This window comes from Melitaea cinxia, chromosome 10 (genome assembly GCF_905220565.1).
Source record: "Melitaea cinxia chromosome 10, ilMelCinx1.1, whole genome shotgun sequence".
Lineage (NCBI taxonomy): Eukaryota > Metazoa > Arthropoda > Insecta > Lepidoptera > Nymphalidae > Melitaea > Melitaea cinxia.
In genome coordinates this window covers 6,076,664-6,091,257 of record NC_059403.1, presented here as the reverse complement: position 1 = coordinate 6,091,257, position 14,594 = coordinate 6,076,664, and the positions used below count along the sequence as shown (strand labels likewise).

General features: G+C 35.4%; 1 protein-coding gene across 1 annotated transcript in view; it reads left to right on the top strand.

Moving 5' to 3' along the window:
• LOC123657208 (pyridoxal-dependent decarboxylase domain-containing protein 1-like) overlaps positions 1 to 14,594 on the top strand; it is a 31,065-nt gene that overhangs the window by 14,168 nt on the left and 2,303 nt on the right. The window contains exons 8-16 of the mRNA XM_045592785.1: positions 7 to 198; positions 1,856 to 1,900; positions 2,588 to 2,716; positions 4,582 to 4,795; positions 5,589 to 5,739; positions 5,961 to 6,082; positions 7,022 to 7,234; positions 7,637 to 7,722; positions 13,890 to 14,452. Of these exons, the coding sequence (XP_045448741.1) occupies positions 7 to 198; positions 1,856 to 1,900; positions 2,588 to 2,716; positions 4,582 to 4,795; positions 5,589 to 5,739; positions 5,961 to 6,082; positions 7,022 to 7,234; positions 7,637 to 7,722; positions 13,890 to 14,452 (1,715 nt within the window). The remainder of the gene's footprint in view (positions 1 to 6; positions 199 to 1,855; positions 1,901 to 2,587; positions 2,717 to 4,581; positions 4,796 to 5,588; positions 5,740 to 5,960; positions 6,083 to 7,021; positions 7,235 to 7,636; positions 7,723 to 13,889; positions 14,453 to 14,594) is intronic.

Below are 14,594 nucleotides of genomic sequence, written 5' to 3'. Positions count from 1 at the left end.
CCGCAGACGGGCAGCCGGGAGGGCGCGCTGGCGGCGCTGGCGGGGCTGACGGCGGGCGCGGCGCGGCTGGCGGCGCTGCCGCTGTGGACGTGCGCGCGCGCGGCGGGCGTGGCGCGGCTGGCGCGCCGCCTCGACCGCGCCTTCCGCGCCGCAAGGGCCGCGCGCGCGCTCGTCGCCAGCACCGACCTCAAGCTGCTGGTGAGTGCGCTCGCGAATGACGCTTTATCTACTGGTGAGCGTTACTGTGTGGCTACGGTACTAAAGAATATAGCCACCCCCTCTCTTCCCGTGGGTGTCGTAAGAGGCGACTGAGGGATAACAAGGTTCCACAACCACCTTGGAACTTAAGAAGCCGACCGATGGCGGGATAACCATCCAACTGCTGGCTTTGAAATACACAGGCCGAAGACGGGCAGCAGCGTCTTCGGTGCGACAAATCCAGTACTGTGGTCACCAACCCGCCTGCCCAGCGTGGTGACTATGGGCAAAACACATGAGCTCACGTTATTTTTGGCGTAAACTTGTGGAGGCCTATGTCCAGCAGTGGACTGTATAGGCTGTAATGATGAGCGTTACTATGATTACTATGACTGGTCCACAAGTTTAAAGTCGTTCAACGTGCAATGGAACGGGCTATGCTTGGGTCTCTCTCAAAGACAGGATTAGAAATGAGACTATCCGCGAGAGAACGAAAGTAACCGACATAGCCCATAGAATTAGCAAGTTGAAGTGGCAGTGGGCTGGTCATCTGTGTCGCAAACCGATGGCCGTTGGAGTAGACGGGTCCTAGAATGGAGACCGCGTCTTGGCAAACGCAGTGTGGGACGTCCTCCGGCCGGTTGGACCGACGATCTACGTAAGATTGCCGGTGTAGGCTGGATGAGGATTGCGGAAGACCGGGATGTGTGGCACGAACTTGGGGAGACCTATGTCCAGCAGTGGACTGCGATAGGCTGAAGTGTGTGAGCGTTACTATAGTTCCTCTTTCGTAATTGACCTATCCGGGGGCGCTAAACTGTTGCCACTTATCAGAACTGACCCGAATGTCTGGTGATTGTGCTTGTGAATAATGCTTTACCGCTATTCGGAGCCCTATATTGTTGACTCTAGTTAGAAACGACAATAATCGGCTGGTGAGAGTATCTTTCATGATTGATCCTTTATCCCGGGGCGCTAAACTATTGGGACTGAAGATTCGTCCAATTGTCACGTGATTACCGCTATTCGGAGCCCTAAACTGTTGACTCTAGTTAGAAACGACCGTAATCGTCTGGTGAGAGTATCTTTCATGATTGATCCTGGGGCGCTAAACGATTGGGACTGAAGATTCGTCCATTAATCACGCGAGACTCGACTTGTCTGTTCCGTTTTTCTCTTTTTAAACTGATTCCTATGTTACTCAGTTTTAACGTATCGTTCATCTGATGAAAGAATTTTAAAGCTGGTCCAATAGTTCTCGGGTTCTACAAACATTCAAAAATACGAATCTTTCCTCTTTATAATATTATAATAGTATAGAAGGCGGTGACCATGGGTGCTGTAAAGTATCCAAAACGGGCAATTAAAAAACTTAATAAACCGCAATAAAATCCGAAAAAGCTGTTTCATTAAAATAAGTGAAATTTGCCTAAACATTGGAAAACAGTATAGATGCCAATAATCTCATAGAGATGAAGTCATAACTTTTACACCTATAGAATACAGTAAACTCGACCTACATTTCTTAAATAGCATAAAAAATAAACATAAATCGATTTTTATTTCAATAAAGTACTCAAGTTCATATTTGTAAAATGTTTATGAATGAAAATATTATAAATGCCTCTGTTAAACTATGTACATCTTTTTTTATCAGAGTGACAGACCGGGAGGAGATGAACCGCCCAATGTAGATTTAGTGGTAAGTATTATATAACACAAGAGTTAAAAAAATATTTGATACAGTCGAAAAAGGGACATCGAAAGATTTTTATGTATAAAGTAGTACCTAGATTAGTTATGATAATTTTACCTACTTACTATTTAAAAAAAATTCGAGACATTCAATTTGCCAATCCAAGTGCCGTGTGGCAATGGCATCAAAGAATATAGCCACCTCCTCTCTTCGCGTAGATGTCGTAAGAGGCAACTAAGGGATAACACAGTTCCACTACCACCTTGGAACTTAAAAAGCCGACCGATGGCGGGATAACCATCCAACTGCTGGCTTTGAAATACACAGGCCGAAGACGGGCAGCAGCGTCTTCGGTGCGACAAAGCCAGCCCTGCGGTCACAAACCCGCCTGCCCAGCGTGGTGACTGGGCAACACACATGAGTTCGCGCCATTTTTGGCACGAACTTGTGGAGGCCTATGTCCAGCAGTGAACTGTATCTGTAATGATGATGATGATGATGAGTAAACATCGCTATTGGGTAATCTATGATAAACAAAGACAAACAGCTTTACATGCTCTCTAAATAAAAATCATTATTTGTATTAATGCAAATATTTGTGATGTACTGAGTCTAACTCAAGACTGTCGGGGTTAAGGACACGTCTTGCACAACTGTACAAGAACGGCTTTTTTTTTTAAATCACAATTTCAGGAAGCCATCAGTCAAGCATCTGCGTGCGTGGCATTTCAATTCGCTCCACCGGACGTAGAGAAACCGCCGCCGTATTACGATAAGCTGAATTCATGGTTAGGACAAGTCTTACAAAGGGAAGCTGACATGGTGAGATGCATTTTTTTCTCTAAAAGCACGCTATTTGTAACGCGAAAATTTAAGATAAAATGTAGTCTGTTTTAAGGCAAGATAAATCACATGCCATTTAGTACTATAGTTGAAATGGAGTAGAAATCGTTATGTATCCTTAGTAAATAATTCACTTATAACATAACTTATTCATATAATATGGCTGTTTTATGAAGCAGTATCTATAATATAAAAATGAGTCGCTGAATGTGTTGCTAAGCGCAAAACTCGAGAACGGTTGGACCGATTTCGCTAATTCTTTTTTTTAAATATTCCTTGAAGTACGAGGATGGTTCTTACGGAGAGAAAATTCTAAAAAAATAAAAAAAAATTAATAAAATTAAAGAATCGACTGTTAGGCGATACGAAGTTCGCCGGGTCAGCTAGTATTTCATGTTTCTATTGTTACATATTTTTATCATTCCGTTTTATTTTTCTATGATGTATGTAAAAGTTCTTTTCAATGTACAATCCTACTAATATTATAAACGCTAAAGTTTGTATGTATGGATGTATAGATGTATGGATTTATAGATGTATGGATGTATGGATGCTTGTTCCTCTTTTACGCAAAAACTACCGAATGGATTTTAATGAAAGCTTACAATAATATAGCTTTAACATTAGAATAATAAATAGGTTATAATTTTTAAAGATAGTGTGTGAATTGTCCAAAATATAAATATAATTGGCAAGTAAATCGGAAAAAAATCAGCCATCTGCGAGCTATTGTGGCGTGTGCTGCAAAAACTGTAGAGTTTACACACATATAATGTATAAGAGAAATGTTTATCTTAATTAGTTCTACAAAAAAGTCCGCGACAGCATATATTTATCTTTTATGAATAAGCCATTATCACAAAAACATTGAACCATAAATACAATAAAAATTGATAATATTTTTCTAATGCACATTTGGTAGTAACAAATATATTTTTATGTCGCAGAACCAATTTTGATAAATTTTAGTATAAAGATATATATGGAGAAGATAATAAGCCACGGTCGCTTAGACCGAATATAAAATCATCATATCAAAAATTTCGATCTAGCGAGTACAGCGTTCCATAGCTTAATTGGCTAGAGCACCGACACGGTCAGTCAGAGATGTAGGTTCAATGTCCGCTGGAACGGTCGATTTTCGATATGATATTAAAAAATGTTAAGAATTTCCTAATGTGTGGGTAACACAAAAATAAAAATCGTACAAAGATAATAAGCTTCTCGAAGTACTTACTAATCCTGCGCGGACGAAGTCGCAGGTACCAGCTAGTATTTTATAAGTAAAGAAGTTCGCACATGAAATTTGGTATCTGGAAATGAATATGTGTGAGAGGGAATGAGTATGTATAATCTAATACTTTTGAACATAGTAACGGAATCAGTTCATTTCAAGTAGTTCCAAATAGGGAATTTAGAGTTTTAACGGATTTTCAAGTAGGTAAATAAAATTATAAACAAAAAAATATCGTGTGCGGTTAAGTCGGCTCAATTAGATAAAAATACAACTACATCTAAATTATTCAAAACTTGTTCATATTATAATACAATTTTGTTTGCTTTCTGTTCCGAAGGTTGCGGGTTCGATTCCCGCCTAAGTCTGGGTGTGATATTTGTATTTATATATTTTTATGTATATTATTTATATGTACATTTATCAAAAAAAAAAAACTATAACAAACGCCTGTTACACAAGCATTACGTTTTGTACGTGTGTATGTTACGTACCATGAGAACAGACGACCTTGTGTGTACGCTATAAGATATTTAATTTATTTTATTTGTTTAATCAGCTACGATTACGCAGCTCTATAACGTTTCTAACAGCATGTTGTTTATACTAGATAAGCATAGAGGTGTGCGAGACCGAGGCGCACGGCGTGGTGCTGCGGTTCTGCCCGCTGGAGGGCGCGCCGGAGGGCGCGGTGGACGCGTGGGGCGCGGCGCTGGACGCGCAGCTGGCCGTGCTGCGCGCCACCGTGGCGCTGCGTGAGCCCTTCCGCCGCCGCGTGGCGCAGCACGCGTCGCTGCGCCTCGTGCGCGTGCCCGGCTGGGCCGGTGAGTACGTGCGCGGCGCTGGACGCGCAGCTGGCCTCTTTAGCCTAACCCACCACGCTGCTCCACTGGGGATTGGTGGATATATACTATGAGTGACGATAGCTGTCAGGTGTCTATGATAATGACCTAGTCCGCTTGACGTGATCTCTGAGGCACGGTGGGGAGAACCTACAGTACAGAAAATCCGACCGTAAACTAATATTTGTACAAATCCATATCCATGCCAAGCGGGAACTGAACCCGCAAACTGCTGGTGTTTAGACGCGTACATGGCACACATTGTTAATTTATGTTTAAAATTAAATTTCGCAATCCTGTATATTTCGACATAAATACTGAGACATATTTACGCTAACCCGTAGTAGAATACCATAGCCGATTTAACCACCTTCTCTAAAAATATATATACAATACTAGCTGACTCGGCAAACGTTGTCTTGCTGCTAAACGCTATTTAATAATAGGGGTTAGTGGTAGAAGGGTGAAAATTTAGGGTTGTATGTATTTTTCAACGTCAATCATAATAAAATAAAAAATAAATAATTTATCTAAAAATAAAAAAAAAAGTTGGGGTGGACTACCCTTAACATTTAGGGGGATGAAAAATAGATGTTGTTTGATTCTCAGACCTACCCAATATGCACACAAAATTTCATGAGAATCGGTCAAGCCGTTTCGGAGGAGTTTAACTACAAACACCGCGACACGAGAATTTTATATATTAGATATTACAATCAAATATATGTATAAAAATAAAACAATGTTAAGGTTTATAATTACGAATGTTCTCCAGGTCTAGGCGGCGTGCGCTACGTGCCCCCCGGGTGGGACCAGGCTCCCCCCGAGGAACTCAATTCCCTGAACCGACAGCTGGTCGAGACTCTGAGAGCCACGGACGGCGCCTTCTCCTGCGGCGACGGGGAGGACGGGATGGTTTGTGTCAGGTTCGTAAGTGATCATTTTGCTGCAAGACATGATCTTTTGTAGGGTTTGAGGTACTACCCCAGACGAATTGCTCCAGATTTTGAGCAGAATATTGTCTGCTATAGCACATACCTCGATGAAAATTCTCTTCGTTTTTTAAAATATCATAATCGTAATTAACGTAGTCTAAAATATAAAGAATTATGTAATGTAAAATCAAAGCATATTTATTTTGTTAAAGGTTCGGTATGGTGACACCTGACACAGATGTAGATGAGCTGCTAGACTTGGTGTTGTCCGCGGGTAAAGACGTCGAGGAGAATTCGAAACAACTCACCGATATGACCGAAGTTTTAAAGAAAGGTTTACACAGCGACACATTACATTGTCATGAGTGTATATTCAATATTTGACCATTAGCGCCACAACTAATTATGACAGCACCGCTGACTTGTCAGAAAAAAATATGCCTAAAAATAAATTAAAAAACCGACTTCTAACGTCAGAGTTGTGCATAAAAACATAATTATTAATATTTATAAACTAAAGATCTAGCACAATACGTCTATCTAAAAGCACGAATTCCATGGTCTCTCTCATCTGTATTTTTCACGGTTCAGTCTGTAACATCCCACTGCTGGACATAGGCCTCTTTCTCCATGTAGGAGAAGGATAGGAGCTTAATCTACCATGCTACTCCACTGCGGGTTAGTGGATATATTCCCTACTATGAGTAACTAACGATCGCTATCAGGTTTGTATGGTAACAATAGTGATCGGCAACTTAACGTATTCTCCGAGGCATGGTGAAGAAACCACAAGGACATACATCTAAACCGGAAACAAATATTTGTACAAATACAAATATCCATCCTGAGCGGGAATCAAACCCACAAACTTAGTAGACAACGTCGGCTTAGTAGACAAGTACATGCCACATGCACTACTACACTTGAGGTGTTTTAACAACCACTATAACGATACATGTAAACAAGTACTGTTAGTAATCTACTGTTACTAACTTATCGTTAACTGCGTTATATTGTAAGCGAGTGTGTAGTTATACACACGTACCTATTCGTATGTATACATGCGTGGATACATATGAATAGGTACACACGCCAACAATACACATAATATGCCACTCCTACACATTTCTGTAATAAAGTATATATACAGACTCTGTATGTATACGTGTGTGTACATATATATGTGTGTGTTATGGTAAATGCGTACCAATTCCTGCACGTGTATGTATAATTATGTGTGTTTATGTCTGTATCTGTGTGTGTGCGTACGCAGGCATCAGCGCGGCGCAGGAGGAGCTGGCGCGCGAGGCGTGGCAGGAGGGGCTGCTGCGGCGCGTGCCGGTGGTGGGGCGCGTGGTGTCGTGGTGGGCGCCGCCCGCGCCGCCCGCCGGCCGCCGCCTGCTGCTCACGCACGGCACGCTCCAGACCACCGACGACATCTACAGGTACTTTCTCTATCTCACTACAGACTACCACGCCGTCTACAGTACCGCCTCCGTCTCGCTCCAGATCACCGACATCTACTGTTACTACCTCCATATCCGAACTTACAGGTGATTTATTGAATAATAACGATATAAAATGAAGACCCAAAAGTTCTTTTGAAGCCTACTAGAATAAAAATAGGTATACAATATTTTGACTAATCTGGTTTTCTTGGAACCTACCTATTTTCTGTAACATTGTATCTATCAGATCGCACTGATCACTGGTCGTTTCTTTCACCCTCATAAAGTGTTTTTATGAGAGAATATCGATTATGTTTGTCTGTTTGTTGTCATTGTACTCTGAATATTCCGCTACATAAGTAAAACCATGAAATTTTGATTCACAAGGGTCATGCATATATTACCTATGATTATATTATAAAATTTTCATTTGGTCACAGATTCGTTCAAAAGAAAGATAATGAGGAACCAGCGCGTGCGCATTCACCCACTCGGAACAGACACGAGGAACAATAGCACTCGTCCCGTGAGTTGACGCTCACACACACACGCTTTCATAGCGACTAGTTAACTTTATCGCTACGTAATAACATACACAAATTTGATAATAAATAAATAGTAAAAGCCTACTCAATTTACTTTACTTTTGTTTTAATAGCAATATTACTTCATTCGAAGCCGTATGTTATATGGGTATCACGTTGGTAAAGTACAATCATATTGGTAAAGCTAATACTATATTTAGTTCTTAACTCAATATAGTATTAGCTTTAGGAAAGTAGTGACTCAGCTTAGCCACGCTTATTGACTAATTAGATAAAAGTAAGCGACAATGCAGTATTCATATTAAATAGTTGAATTAAGTCCTTCAGACAGACGTTCTAATTAACTACGATTTCTTTGGTAAAGGGTCGTAAGAATGCTAAATGACAGAGTCATTATTTTCTTAACGCGAATAAACTATAATGTTAGTACTAACGCAAAGAAAATCGATAATCGATAATTTTATAAGAAAATAAATAGAATTAATGGAATGTAAAGCGTTTATTTCAACAACGAAACTATAAATAATTTACAATAGAAAGATAATTTACAAATAAAGGAATTAAAAGTAATGAGCAATATTGTCTTTTGTCAAATATCTGATAATAAAAATAAAATATAAAGTGATATCCTGGTAAGTAGATTAAAATTTGCAACACAATTAAAAATATAAAATAAAAAAACTAATAGTCTTTTAAAAAGACTTATAATCTATATGTTTATCGTAGATAAATTATTTTTGTACTATCATAGAGAAGTAGAGTAGCGTATACTTTGACTATCAAATGTCAAAATGGTGATTCACAAATAAACTGCAAGAAAACATTATTTAAAAAATATTGGCTATTAAAAAAATAAGTATATTGCAGTTTTCCTTCAGATATACATAATGGCTAACAGTCACCAAACGGCTGCTCAACACATACGATTTTTTAAAACCCTTAATTAGTTAAGGAATATTATTACGTAGTTATAAAGATTTTGGTTGCAATAATTCTTGTTAATACACATCGCCATGCCAATATCATACTTTTAAGTACGTTATATTTTTAAAATAGTTATGTAATTTCCGAGAGTACGTAAAAATAGTCATATAGTTTCCTAATGTATTTGTATCAAAAGCTTAATTAAAATGAATAGTCTGTGACGTGTAAGAAGCGTTAAAAAAATGATTGTTTCATTCTCTTCCAACACATTGTGAAAAAATTTGAGTGTTTACTTACACCAACAAAATGTTAATGTAATGTGTTCATTTAATGCGAAATAACGTCTGGACCGAAACTTTTTGGTCATTTTTTTAATCTAGTGGTAAAAAAGTACTACTTTTATATTTATGTAACTAAAAATAAATTCAACTACAACATACTATTTTAATGTATAGACAAATAGTCAGTCCAATAGAAGCAGTAAGTTAGACAGAAAATTGTTTACAACTAAACTTTGACGACTCTTCCATTTGACTGATTTTTTTGTATGTAGCGTACAAATAGTATGTTGTATTTTCATGTATCCACCTGTATTATATGTTCACAATTTTTTATAAAGCTGTTGTACGTAGCTTTTCTATAAAGTAGGGTAGACAACTTAGTTCTGAGTCCAGTAAAACAAAATGAATATAATTGAACGTAAGTTCTGCCTTAGTAATGATTAGATATTAATAAAATTATAAACCAGTTGATTGAATTCTAAATATAATTTTAATGTAATACTTTTAGGGATGTTATAGATATGGATATGAATTATTGATATTAGAATTTTAAGAATTGTGAAAATAAGAAAAATAAATACGTAGTAAAAAATACAAGAAACGCGCTCTAAGCCTGACTGTCGGCTCGACGGAGTATAAATAAGCGTCGTAACATGTCTTATTTAGACCAAAGTATTATAGGCCTCTTGGATAACGCTAGTGGCGCGGCGTTGTGGCAAATTCAGGCAACACACGGGCGTTTGAGTGCAAGTGCAGCTGTATGGTTGTTTACGTTATTCAATCAGTTGAAAACGTTAAAAGGTGCTCAAAAAAAGAAAAAAGAAAAAAATGGGTGGTACGAGGTACTGTTGTGCTGTGGGTTCTAAAAATTCTCAATCTCGGAATCGTGAATCGACTTTTTGTTCGTTTCCGAGACGGAATTGGGAAATTAAAAAAAGAGCAGAGTGGATAACAGCTGCTTCTCTTTTTACGCTTTCTTTATTTAAATTATATATATATATATATATATATATATATATATATATATATATATATATATATATATATATATATATATATATATACGTGTATTTACCTTGATAAAAAAATACATATACATTTTCCAATTCTATTTTGCATGTATGGTTGAAAAGTTGCTGAAAATATATTCGTTTAGATGATTTTTTATTATTCAACTATTAATTAATTTTATGAGTATAATATAGTTTGTGTCCCACAATTTTTAATTAATTCAATATCCTGTTATTATTAATCCGATAATCTTACAATCAATGAATAAATACGTGGTACAAATTACATATAATGGATTACATAAAAGAATATTTAATGGTTCGTGTATTTACTTATCTTTCGACATAGATTCTCCGCGAAAATCTTAATATCGAAAACTATTTTTGGTTAAGTGATACTATTGTGTTGTGTATTCCTGTATATTTATGTAATACCGTTTGTTTCCAAAATAAAGTAAAATAAAATAAAATAAAAAAAAAGTCTGCATAAAGATTCTGAAATCCACACTTATAGTTATTATATATTATATAGTTTGGTTCATAATATCCCTTAAAAACTTTTTTCTCCTTTTTTATTGTGTTGAAATAAACAATCGTCTAAAGCGTGCAGTGGCTTTTATGCGAATCATATGTTCACTTGTATGAGAAAAACGAGCTCGAGTTGCCGCCGATTACCGACCGATGGCGTTGCCGTAGCTCCGCCGCGATATCCAAGAGGTCTATAACGGATTCAATTATGGTTAAGGATAACTTTTTATTTTGCATATGGTAGGTAGCGCTGTAAATGATTATGCAGCTTCGTTGTTGTGTCGGTTAGTTAAAAAATGGAGACTAAGAGTCAATTTAAACAGCGAATATAAAGGTTATTTTTGATATAGTCTGTCACTCGAAAATAAAACCAAAAAAGCGTTCAAAATCTAACGCAATGTAAAAAAAGGTATAATTGAAATGTTGTCTTGTAAATTTTTTTTATACTTTACTAAGTTTCTGCTTTTGTGTTTCTTGAAAAATATTGTTAAAATTATTTAAACCATAAAATAAAAATAATTCCTTTCTTATTCGATTGATAAGTAAAATATTACAAAAAATGTGTAATAATTTTAGATTTGATTTCCAGTCAGGTTATATGAAATTATTATTGCATTAACACGAATGCTGCCAACATTAAAATATAAATAACAAAAAAAAGTATTAATCAGTATTTTATTAAATTGGTTTAAAATTTTGTACTGTAATTTATTTGTAGGTTAGTTCACTATATTCCAAATAAATTAGTGTTTAAAAATATGGTGCATTAATATTTATGTATATTTAAGACAGTTTTATGGTAGGTACTTAGTGATTTTATCCGATTAATTTTATTAGATATTTGTTACAGTTGTAGAGATACTTATACAATACTACTGGACTGTAGCAGTAGCCTGAACTATTAAAATAAAAAATAAAAATAATTAAGTACGTTTTTAAAAATTAAATACACATTTACAAAAATTAAAATAGAAACATAATAAACACTTAAATTTGCTCTTATGTTAATATTAATGTAAACGACACAATGTTTATTATCTTTAAGTTCATAATTGTATCTCACGCATTTAAAAATATTTAATTATTATAAATATATGTCAACAATGTAGTACAAAAATATATAGTCTTCAATAAATACGATAAAATATATTGTAATAATATTTATAATAATCGAACGCGAAAAACGGATATTGGAAATAAAACGGCAAGTAAAAAATTTAGTAATTTAATATTATTTCCTATTTCTAACAGTAAATAACAAGTATGCAGATGTGACCATAGTTGTTGAGAAAATTATTCTTTTTATAAATAACAAATAAAATAAAAACAATTATTTTGTTGCATAAAAAGTTTGATGGTTTAGTTCCATATGCATACTTACAAATGATTGAGTGAAAGAAATTTTAAGTTATATATTTATTGTGATTTGTGAATAAGTTTAAAATAACAACAAATAAAGTTATGCAACGTTATGTGAAGTATTTTATTTATGCACCATTTTTTTTATTATTTAATACTAAGTAAAATCGTGTCATAAGTTTGATGTACTTCGTGTGTACTTATCATTAGAATACACGAACAAATTTTATAAATTGAATTAAAATAGCCAGAAGGCATATAGATTACGCTGTCACGCAGTTTCTCTGCGGGTTGGTGAATAACTTCCTATGATGAGTAACGATCAAGTGTCTGAAAATAAACGGGTCCGAAATTTGCTTTCTGAAGCAAAGAAACCAGAACAGAAGTAAATATTTTCATAAATTCAACAGAGTTATATACACATATTTTGTGATAAAGTTTACATCAAAAACATTTGCTTTTTTTTAAAGAGAATTACAATATTTAAATTCGGAAATGCTCGTAAAATCAATTGCTATTGAGGGGGGATAATACTGGTCTCAATAAGTGTAAATGTCTATAAGTGTTATGTTCCTGTGCAAAGAGTACTTAAATAAAGGTATGTAAAGGTATTCCTGTGGTAAGGTAGTGTGACTTGTGAGATTAGAGACGTAGACATACACGGTCTTTTGCACAGGTCTTGCAACAGCAGTGGATGGCAGTACGTCGGCTTAATGATTGCGCTTTTATTTTTGATTTATGGCCGCCAGAGGCATGACTATAGATGGGTGTTATGTGCAACAAAGACAATAGCATACTGTCTCTTTTTTTTATCACACGTAAAACATCTATGTTTAAAATATATCCAGTTTCAATGAAACGTCACTCAACCGGCGTCAATCATAGTGGTATACAATAATTATTTGGGTGAAAGCCATTAATTCTAAATTCATTCATACAATAATTATTGTAAACATGCATCAGTCTTTTGTACATTTTGTGATAGAACATCAATATTCTGTGCTTGTTAATACCGCGCATGCGTCCTAGCTGCTTTGTTTGGTCCAAGTGATGAGATATTTGTGATTTTTTTTCATCTTGCGTTCTAATGGAATTAGCCAATCAATGTAAAATATTCTCAAGGTAGCAATAAGGATATTCTTGTTATACAATACTCAAGTGTTCATTTTTATTGCAATACGGAATTAGATATTGTATTTACGATACCTATATTGAACCAAATTCGTTATTTAATTAATTATGTTCGATAATCGAGCTTCATAGTTTAGAATGTTTAAAATGAAAATCCGAAATCATTAAAATTACGAAGTAAATACATAGAAAATATAAAACGCCTTACACTCAACTATTGACTTTTTTACATAACTGTCAATATAAAATAAAAACCAGTTCTATTTTTACATAGATTTACAATATACATTACATACTTAAGCATTGATTAATAGATATTTAATTACGTATGTAGCACTTTGACCTATAAATAGGTATACATAAATATTACATTTGAATTATTATTTCCAATCTTAAATGCAATTAGGATTGTAATTTTGTTACCTACATGGATTATTGTTTTCTTTTGAAATAAACTACATTTACAATGCATTCAAATGCAATTCTACGAATAATAAGTTAAATATTATTCGAACCAACTGTTGATTTCCGCAGGCTTTAATATTTTGTACCAAATCGAATATCTCAATATGATAGATATACACAACCTGTTACACTGTCGACGCTCCGATATTTCGTTAAACAGTATCTGATTTTTCATAAAAATGTCAATAAAAATATCATTTCGATACGCGAAAATAGCTCTTAAGTGTGATTTTCTAAGTATTTTGAAAACATAGTGCTACGTAGTACGTACTTATACGCAGTTATACATTGAAAGTTTCATAGTTAAATAGTATGACTCGTTACACTTAATTATTTATAAATCGTTCTAAAATGAATAAATTTATAAAAATAAAGAGAGAATTCAAAAGAACTCGACATAAGATTGTAATTTTTACGGCGTTAATGATTTTGACACTAATATTATTAAAGATACGATTGGCGCCACGGCCTCCTATCGCATCATGTCACCAAGTCACCAACAATTACTCTTTACCATTGTTAAAGGTAAATGATACTTTACCAACGAGGTCAATATTTTTTATAGATTCGTGTGCTTACAATTTTACTTCGAGAAAATCTTGTGCTATTGAATCAGCGGCCAAATCGAACCCTAACTGGCAGATCAACTATATATCATCTGGCATGTCTTTGAAAACTATGGAAAAGCAAACACAATTTAAGAAATACAAAAACATAAAGTTCTGGAATGCTCCCATCGAAGAAATCTCAAAAGGAACTCCTTTAGAGAAATTAATAGCTAGTGATATTTTTAAAAACTGTTGGATTGCTCAACGAACTGTGGACGTTATAAAGTATTTAATATTAGCTAAATGGAGCGGAATATATATAGACTTGGATATGATCGTAGTAAGGCCTTTAGGGTCGTTAGCGAGGAATTGGGTGACTCGAGAAAACTACGAGGAAATATCTGAAAGGATTTTTGGTTTTTCTAAAGACACGGTTGGAAGGTCCGTCGCCGAATCTGTTGTCAGGTAGATTAGAGACATTACAATATTATTTTCATGAGCCCGTAAGTTCAACTTTGAATTTGTTGCTTTTACTTTCACGGTGCACTATCGCTGTGGTGACAGTGACAAGAAAGTACGTTAGCAGACGCGGGTTCGGTCCAATATG